At 35.7% G+C, this 9,666-nt stretch overlaps 1 protein-coding gene across 1 annotated transcript; it reads left to right on the top strand.

The window, feature by feature from the left end:
- LOC132171246 (myosin heavy chain-like protein) lies at window positions 1-7,225 on the top strand. Its single transcript, XM_059582514.2, has 6 exons — window positions 1-181; window positions 1,023-3,229; window positions 4,036-4,162; window positions 4,985-5,086; window positions 6,516-6,594; window positions 6,763-7,225. The coding sequence occupies exons 2-5, from the start codon at window positions 1,086-1,088 to the stop codon at window positions 6,576-6,578; spliced, it is 2,436 nt and encodes an 811-aa protein (XP_059438497.2). The 5' UTR covers window positions 1-181; window positions 1,023-1,085; the 3' UTR covers window positions 6,579-6,594; window positions 6,763-7,225.
- Window positions 7,226-9,666: the final 2,441 nt, after the last annotated feature.

Below are 9,666 nucleotides of genomic sequence, written 5' to 3'. Positions count from 1 at the left end.
TCTTCTTCAAAACCCTAAAAACCTAAACTGGACGACAGACTGGCTTTCGTTCCAGAAGTCTTTTCACAATTCAACGGCCTTCTTGGGATTTTCAAAGGCTTTCTGACCTTTAATTGTCGAGGAAAAACTTTCTCCTAGAAAACCCAATTTTACTGTTTGCTGGGTTTCATCTTCTTCACCAGTAAGTCTTCATGTTGCCAAATATTCTCTTTCTGTTCTTTTTTGTTTGTCTGGTAAAGGTTTGAGCTAAATTTTCAGTTCATTTTGGTGTTTGAGCTTCTGGGTGTGTTTGGTTACTGAGAAAATATGGGAAACCAGTAGTAGTAAAGAATACAGACTTTTGAACTCAACTGGGCCGTAAAGCAACCACTTGGGTTGTCTAACTGGGGAAAGTTTTTCTTCCGTGCACCAAGGTAGAAATGGAGACAATCGAATACACAAGATTAAGGATTTTGTATTTGTTTTAGTTTCTTGAAATTTCTCAGTAACCAAAAGACCCTTTTGTGATTTGGCTCACATTTACAAGAAATTTAGTCACTCAGTGTAGTGTACTATTTAACAAAATGTGATTTATTACTATGATAGGTCTCATAGGACTCAACATCCACCTCATCATCATGGGTTAAGACATGGGTGGTAGTTCTTAGCTTCAATTGTTAACTTTATCTTTTAATGTCAATATTTGTTAACATGGGGTAGTGGGTAGTTTACTTAGATTGTGGGTAGTTATCTTTAGTTAAGTGGGTAGTTTAGTTTGGTTGTGGGTAGTTATCTTTAGTAAAAGTAGTAACCATTGTTGTATTAAGTTTATATATATTTGTGTCATTAAAATAGGAAGAGTAGAGAAGAAAGTGTTTGTATTGTGGTCTTCCTCCAGCCCTAAGTGGAGATTTGTATTGTGGTTACCCCAGCCCTAAGTGGAGATTATCAATTTATCTTATTGACTCTGACTGGGACCTATCATACTATTTCTGAATCTGTTTATTATAATCGGGTCCTTATTGTGTGTTAAATGTTGGCAGTTTTGCAAGTCTGGTATGGAATATCATATTTGACGGGGCTGTTAATAATATTTTTGATATGTTATGGAGAGTTTAAGGGTTATGGATGCTGGCATTGCTCCATGCAGTGATGGATCGATGCAGCTTGTTGATAATCTTCTAGAAAATGAAAATATGGGTGATGAGCTCCTTGAGGATTTAGACTCTTATTTAGAAGATATTAATGATCGGTTGACCATTTCGAGGATGGTGAGTGACTCTGTCATAAGGGGCATGGTTAATGCAGTTAAAGAAGATGCGGATGAGAAAATTGCTCAGAAAGAATTGGAGGTGGCTGGATTGAAGGATATGCTACATCTTTACCATATGGATGCGGATAAAAATGAATTCTTAGGATCTTCTTCATCATGCCATGAGTCAAAAATCACAAGTCACTGCAGGATGTATTGTAACTTTTCAGATGTGTTTGTAGAGAATGATAACATGAGAAAATCTTTGGGCAGCCTCAGAAATGCTGCTAAAGATCAGTTCAAGATGCTCAAGAAAGAAATTGACCGCTTAAGAGGGGTTAGTTCGATCAGGAAGATTAGTTCAGGTTCTGAGCTGCTGGGATTGGGTGGTATTCTTCAAGATAAGGTGTCTGAAAGATGGACTGATGTGGATATAATGCTTGAAAATCTAAAAGCTACAACAGACACTGTCTATAAATGGATGGAAGATACGCTCCAGTTATCAAAGGCGTCACACTGTCGATGGCAGCTAGAGCAAGAGTTTCAGGCTGATATTGAAGGTATGGTAATTAAGAATTGCATCCGGAGTCTCAAAGAAGAGTTTGAAGAAAGACTTTGGGATCAAAATGCTCGATTTTGTGGTAATGAAAGTGTGAATTGGCATGAAAAGATTGAAGAGATTTCAAGTTTGCGGCAGGAATTGGATGCCATTTCTAAGTCACTGTCTGTTTATGAATTTGGGCAGCTAACTTCTCTTGGGTCCTTAGAGATTGGTGATGATTGGAGTAATGATAAAAGGGCTGATCATTTCCACCGCAAAGTTTTGAGCAAGCAGGTTTCATCATCTTTGGTTTGGGAAGAAAATGGCAAACATGAAGATGCAAATGGTAATATCTCAGAAAATTCAGATCCTGCCTATCTAATGCACATGGAGAGAGATCAATTGATTACTCAGATGACCACAATGAGGAGAAATCATGAGCAGAAAGTGCAAGAGATGACTGAACTAAACTTTAGCCTCAAGCGAGAATTATTGAAGCTGCGGGAAAAGGGATCTTCTTTGCCATTGAAGAAGGATAAGGAGTTTGACATGTTAAAGAAAAAAATTCCCCATTTCATTTCAAAGTTGGACGACTTTCTTGTGGAAAATCAGAAACTACCTGCATTCAACGAAAATGCTGAAAATCTTGGCAGTTTGAAGGAAAGAATGGAGTCCCTTCTTTCAGAAAATCGCCAGCTTAAAGATTCACTTTCAGATAAGAAAAAGGAAGTCAACCGCCTCTCGTCACATGTTTCTGATGCTGAATATAAAATGTCACAACAACATCTAATTGAGGCAAATTTATTAGATGGACATATTAAAGATTCGATTAGTGAAGAAGTATATAAATGTGTTCTTAGGGAGTTATTGTGCCAAATTAAATGCAGCACTGAAGAGTCGGACTTGCAGTGTAATATGATGCAAGAAATTTTTAAACTTGTCTTCAAAGAAGCTGTTCATATTTCTGAACCTGCAGGCAAGAATGAAATTGAAGATTCAGATATGGAGTCAATTATCATGCAAGCGCTGGGTGGGATAATATTCAGAGAAGTCTTGAAGGATGCTGAAGAGAAATTCAGTAACTTGAACATGAACTACATTACCGAAAACAAACTACGAGTTTCTCTTGAAGCGGAGGCACTAAAAAAAGAAGAAGAATCAAGATTGGTGGTTCTGGAAATGGAAAGATTAAAGCAAGAAAAGGAGCAATTTGAGTTAGCTTTCAAAGAGCAGTGGATCTTGTTTTCTAAGAGAAGTAAGGAGTCAAACGTCAAGTTAAATCAGAAGCTTGATGCTGTTACCCAAGAGAAGCAGAAGGCTTTATCATTGTTCAAAGTTAAAGAGAGGGAGCATCAAAAGCAAATGGAAGCAATAGCCAATCTTGTCCAGGGATTTTTGAAATCAGTTGCTGGTTTTGAAAATAGAGCAACGGAAAATATATCAAATACCAGTCTGAGGTACTTGTCATTGTTAACTTTTTATTTATAGACTGTATTAGAGCTACTTGTGACTGCTGTGCATATGTTTTTTTGGAATTAGGCATGATTATCAAGATTGTGGATAGCTGGTTAAATTGATAGGATACTCGTGTTATAACATTGAAAAACACGTCATGCACTTATGATTTGTTAAATATTAGTTCTTTAGATGCTGGGAAGAGTAGATCTAACGAGCTTATGTACACAGCCCATCTTCTTCACTTAGATAACTGACTTTCATTAACATATAAACTGAGCTTGAAGTTACAACTCCCTCCCCATTTTCGGGAAGATTGCGATTCATTCCAAACACACAACCACCCCCCCCCCCCCCCCCCCCCGCGCAGGTTCAATAACATGACATGTTGTTAGTGGTTTGATTTCATTTCTTTTCTTTTCTTTCGTTCTTTTTAAATTGATAGGATACTCGTGTTATAACATTGAAAAACACGTCATGCACTGTTCTTTAGATGCTGGGAAGAGTAGATCTAACGAGCTTATGTACACAGCCCATCTTCTTCACTTAGATAACTGACTTTCATTAACATATAAACTGAGCTTGAAGTTACAACTCCCTCCCCATTTTTGGGAAGATCGCGATTCATTCCGAACACCCCCCCCCCCCCCCCCCTGGGTTCAATAACATTACATGTTGTTAGTGGTTTGATTTCATTTCTTTTCTTTTCCTTCGTTCTTTGTTTTGTTCATTTGCAAGATTTCAGATGAAATTTAGATTGGGTTTATTAACTTGAAAGCCATTTTATGCAACATGCCCTTGTATTCAGGCTGGAAAGATTGATTTCTGAATCGCGTTTGCTTATCCCTAATGCTAATGTGCTCCGAAGAACGGGATTGTTGTATAAGCAGAGGCTTGAAAGGAGATGTTCTGACCTTGAAAAGGCTGAAGCTGAGGTAAGTATCAGAAAGTTTACAGTAGGTTTAGGTGATGCATATTGCTTTATTTCATCAAGCTGTATTTCAAATTGATGTTAAGTTCTTATAATCTATTCCATTCAAGGGATAACATTTACGTGTAAATTGAATTGAATATAACACATGCTTTCTACTTCTAGAAAAAAACTGGTCTGAAGATGTATTAGTCCGTTGATAACAATATCACATACATGAATGCATGTTGTTTTCCACTACATAGAGGACCCTGATATAAGGTGGTTCTACAATGCTACATTGATTTAGTCAATCAGTGTCTTATGACCACGTATAATCACTCAGCCATTGGGGTATGATTTTTAGTGGGGGATCAACAAGAAGAATTTATATGAGTGGTTAGGATCTGCCTCCGAGCATCATAGTATACGATTTTGAAGAAAATACTTAAGCTATCTCTTACAGATGATGATATGTTGGTCTGTTATCTCTCCAGTACTAGAAAGTATCTATTTTTTTCCATTTAGTTGGAAAAGAATTAGAGAGAAAAATGAAAAACAAAATAGTGTACCTCAGGCAATTCACTAGAGAAATCTGGTAAAGTGGGAATTGAAATAATTCTATCAAATCTCATTACAGATATTCATTTATAGTTTGTACCCTAGTTATGAAAAATAAGTTAAAATCAGAAAATCTTGCTGAGAATCATTAATTACATCTTAAGTTTTCATAGATAGATTACTTATCAAAAAAAAAGTTTTCATAGATAGATTAAAAAATTGGCCTTTTTAAAAATAAAAAATAAAAATCTGTTGTAATACCATTGGATTCTTTTTTGGCTTCCAGGTTGATCTTTTGGGTGATGAGGTCGGTACTCTTTTAAGCCTTCTTGAGAAAATATACATTGCACTTGATCATTATTCGCCAATATTGCAGCATTATCCTGGGGTAAGTTTTTTTTTCTCTTATTATTATTTTTAACTTCCCGTTGGTTACATTACTTTATATTTTTAGCAGTCTTTGGCCTTGATATTGTGTGGAAGCAATCAACTTTCTGACACCTATTATTAGTGTTTCTTATCAATCAATTATGAAATCCTTTTTCATGTTCTTGTTCCAGCATTGCTTAAATCTTCTCTAATCACTTTTTCTTTCCGTTCCAAACACTTGCAAACCACTTGCAACAGAATCACTCTTTTACTTGGATGTGATCTCCTGGAACTAAGAGGAAAACCAGAATCCTCCTAAATTACCTGCTTCTTGAGTTTATAATAGAAATAGAACTTGCAGGAGGATCAGACTTTTAATTCCAGGACTTAACTTTGTTCATCTAGCCAATTGTAGTGATTTAAGCTTTTTACTACTGCTTCCTGCTGTCCTAATTTAAGCTGCAACAACAGAAGTCTTTATCTATGTTGAAGAGTTATGAGTTATTGTGTTGTCATAAAACTGGAAATTGCAAGCATATACAAAAAATCTTGAAGCAGGCTAAAAACTTCAGTTTTAAAAGTTCTGAAAAAAAAAAAAAAAAAAAAAAAAATCACATTATTTCTTACAAGTAACTTTTTGGCCTCAAGTAGAGGGAGAACAGGAGATTCAAACTAACAACCTTCATTTTATGAGACATGGTCCTCAACCAATTGAGCTACCTCTTGAGTCAGTACATGCAAGAACTTCAAAAGTCGCAATTTTCTAATGCCAAACCTAGTTTTTCTAATGGAAAAGAGCAGTTTTTTGTTCAATCACCAATTATCAAAGCTTAAACTGATAGGAAATTGTAGATTTAATTAAAAAATTAATATTCAAACACTCCTCCTCATGTGTGGGCTCAAACTCCTCTTCAACAACCGACTTTAAAGTTAATTTGATTTTTCATTGTGTAAAGTGTCAATTAAGACAAGACTTGCTTGAATGCAAGATCATAGTCAGACGGGTTTTTCCCCCTTAACAATCTTCATCAATGTATGTTCGAAGCAGTTGTTTAACGTAAAGAATGCTTCTGGCATGGAGTTGAATGGCACAGGTATTTCTGGTTGAAAGAAAGATATCAATGGAAAATTCACAGTAATTTGACCAATTTCAATCTTGCAGACATGACACTTGAAATATGTTGCTAAAATATGATATAATTTTTAAAATGAACGATTGTAGACATCAGTTTGAAAAGGGTGATAAAATTGTTTTGAATTGAGCACTCTCGTCAGCATGACCAAAATTTCAAATCTAGTATGATATTGTGGTAATTGATCAATAATTCTACCTATATCCTAAAATTTAATGTGCTAATATATTTGTATGTTGCAGAAAAAAAACAAAAACAAAAACAAAAACAAAAAAAACAAATCAGTCTAATTATCCAGCTCCTTGCTTGTTGCAGATTACTGAGATTCTGAAGCTTGTAAAAAGAGAACTGAGTGGAAAATCTACTAAAGCAGTCTAATTTGTTCTCTCACTAGGTAATGTTAACTGATTTAGTGGTGGCTTTTGTGTATGCCCGGAAAGATTTTATTTGATTTACTCTTATTTCCTATGAAATTATAATTTGTTTTTTCTTTTTGGATTTTCCTTATTAAGGATGCATCTCAATGTCTTAACTGTTTTCTATTTTTGATGAACAAGTGCAGAGCCGCATTATTCATTTTGGTCCCCGCTGCTGCATCTTTGGGTATTGTAGCATTGATCTTGGAGTCATTACCAAGCATCCATTGCCTTCATCAATATAACCAAACAATACAAGAACACACTGGTGAAACCGAGCCTTGAAAGATACACCTGTACTTGAGATGTCCGGCGGGGTCTTTTTTTGGTTCTTAAGAAGGATTTTTGAAGAAGACACATAGAAGAGATGCTATACATTTGCAATATTGGCAGGGAAACTTGTGGAGTACAGACTTGTCAAAATATTCTTTTAGTCCTTGGAGCTGTGGGATTTTTTCCCTGATCTCCAGTGAAGTAGAGGTAGGGCTTTGCATTTATAGTTACTGTTCCTTGTTCACTTCCACCCGTTTTTATACAGGTTCATAGTTTATAATGTATATGTGTTATATGGGAGATGGATAAGAAAATGAATGCTTTCTTCTTCTTTTACTTTTTTATTCAAATAAAAATATCTCAACAAAACAAAAAATTTTCACTTTTCTATACAAGTTATTGCGCTCATTTTTTTTCTCACCAAACATAAACAGTATTTGGAAATAACATGTTATTTAACAAACAACCCCTAAGTATGGACATTTTGTACTTTGTATTGTTCTTGAAGATAATTGTATCTATTTTGATTGAGTTACTTATGGTTAATAAAATAATGATATTTTTTAAAAAAAGAAAAATTAACCTACTGCCAATTCTCTATCTTTGTTCCTTTAGTTAGGGGTGAAAAGGTGGTTGCGGTTAGTGATTAGTGGCTAAAATCACTAACCGCAACCGCCTAGGCGGTTAGTAAAATTTACTAACTACCTCCACTAACCGCTAGGCAGTTAACCGCTTGGTTAGCGGTTAGCTAGTTTTTTTTAAAAAAAAAAATTAGGCTTAGCTAAACTCACCAAGGGAAGTTCCTTGGGCAAGCGTGAACTCACGAGTACTCAATCTGGGCTAAAAAGCTAGTTAGCTTGCACATGGGCCAAAAAGCTTGCTTGCATAAATTTTAAACTTTAATAAACTAAACACAAGTAAAAAGCCAGTTAGATTGCAGATGGGCTTGCACCAAGTTATGTGTTTGCTTTCGGCTAACCCATCATATTTATAAATAATAAATGTTGAGTGGTTGCTTTAACTGAGCAATGTGGGACAACTAATTTTGTGGGAAAACTAGGAAGAATTGTGCTCTGCAGATTGCACTGAGGACGAGCCACTGGCTCAAACAAATTCTTCATTCTTTCCACCTAAATGAACGAGCCTTTTTTTTCTCAAACAAATCAAATGCTTTGTTTAAAACTCACACAGTTCTCGCCAGTAGCCACCACCAAGAACTCTGCACTGTAAACTTCCATGCTTTCTTCTAAGGTGTTCTTGCTAAATGGAGACTCAAACGATCGTAAGTTCTTTTCTTCCAAAGAGAAGCATAACAATCTTCTCTTTCAAGAATCACGTAGAGAATAGAGTGTAGATTCTGCAAAGATTTTATGCGCTCTCACCCCTCTTTGTCTTGCCCAACCCTCCCTCTCATCAATCACTCACCCTCTCCCTCAATCTCTCGAAATCCCCACCTCTTTCTCCCTACCTCTCTCTCTTTCTCACTCTGTTTCTGTCTCTGTAAAGGGGATTAAATAGAGAAAGAGAAGATGGAAGGAGGAGAAGAAAAGGGGAGTGCGTAGCGTCAGCAGGGAAGGGGAAAAAGAAGGAAGAAAGGAGGTGGGCAGTTGCTTCCCCAGATTCTATGCGCCAAAAAAAAAAAAAAAACAAGATTTGTACTTGAACAAAAAAAAAAAAAAAAAAGGTATCATAAGCAGGGATCAAACTCTGGTCACCCATATGACAAAAGGGAATACTTACCACTATACTACAATGCCTTATTGTTATGTACTAGATAATATTTATATATATAATATAAATAATAAATATATATTATATTTTTAAAAAGTGGTTAGTAGTTAGTGATTTTCAAAAACTCAATAACCGCCAACTACGGTTAGCAATTTTTACTAACCGCTTATTAGCGGTTAAAGCGGTTAGCAGTTATAAAAGCAGTTAGCGGTTCTAAACTTTCACCCCTACCTCTACCTCTGGCATTGCTAATGTAGGCTACAATGATTTCCAGTTTAACGATCTCGTTCTTTTGTTTGAATAATTAATGCAAATAATAACAGGCCAGTTTGAGGCAACAGAATTAACCAACCTAATAGAATAAATCTACATGAAAATAGCTTAGGAAAAAAAAAAAAAAGGCTTAGAAAAAACATCTACATGAAAATATACTTTCTTTTGTTGAATACAACTCGATCAATCCTTAACCCTAGCTAGTATATTCTGATGGGAGATGCAAGCCATCATCAATGCAGTTCGAGTGTCCTTTACTTGAGTATCAGTAGCACTCTTCTCAGTGCTTTGTAGCTTCTCAAATGAGGACCTCAACAACCAGCACTAGATTAACATTTCCTCAGTAAATCTTTTAAATACCAAATTTCAGTGCATTCCATCACCACAATGTAAGGTAACTCCATAGCCACATCATTTTTACAAACAATCTTGTCAACAAACTGTGTCATTGCAGTCAATTTACATGTAAATAGTAAGCTCCCCATCCTGTTCAACAAGATAGCAAAACATACATGGAAGCCTTATCATATCGGAATGCAGGTTTTCACCATGTTAATGGAGTTGTAACATCTTATTGATGATAGAGTGGTGATCACTTCACTTAGCTAGATCTTAGAGGAACATTATCCCCTATGCATGACAACTAGATAATGCTTGAATCAGCTTTTAACATGCTACATGAACTTCATATTCCTCCAACACTTCTAAGAAGGTAATCAGGTGTAGAGAGGCACCATCAGTTACTACAGAATCACATCAACAGGAAAAACAGA

This window comes from Corylus avellana, chromosome 1 (genome assembly GCF_965113065.1).
Source record: "Corylus avellana chromosome 1, dhCorAvel1.hap1.2, whole genome shotgun sequence".
Taxonomy (NCBI): domain Eukaryota; kingdom Viridiplantae; phylum Streptophyta; class Magnoliopsida; order Fagales; family Betulaceae; genus Corylus; species Corylus avellana.
This window is presented reverse-complemented; position numbering and strand designations above follow the sequence as displayed.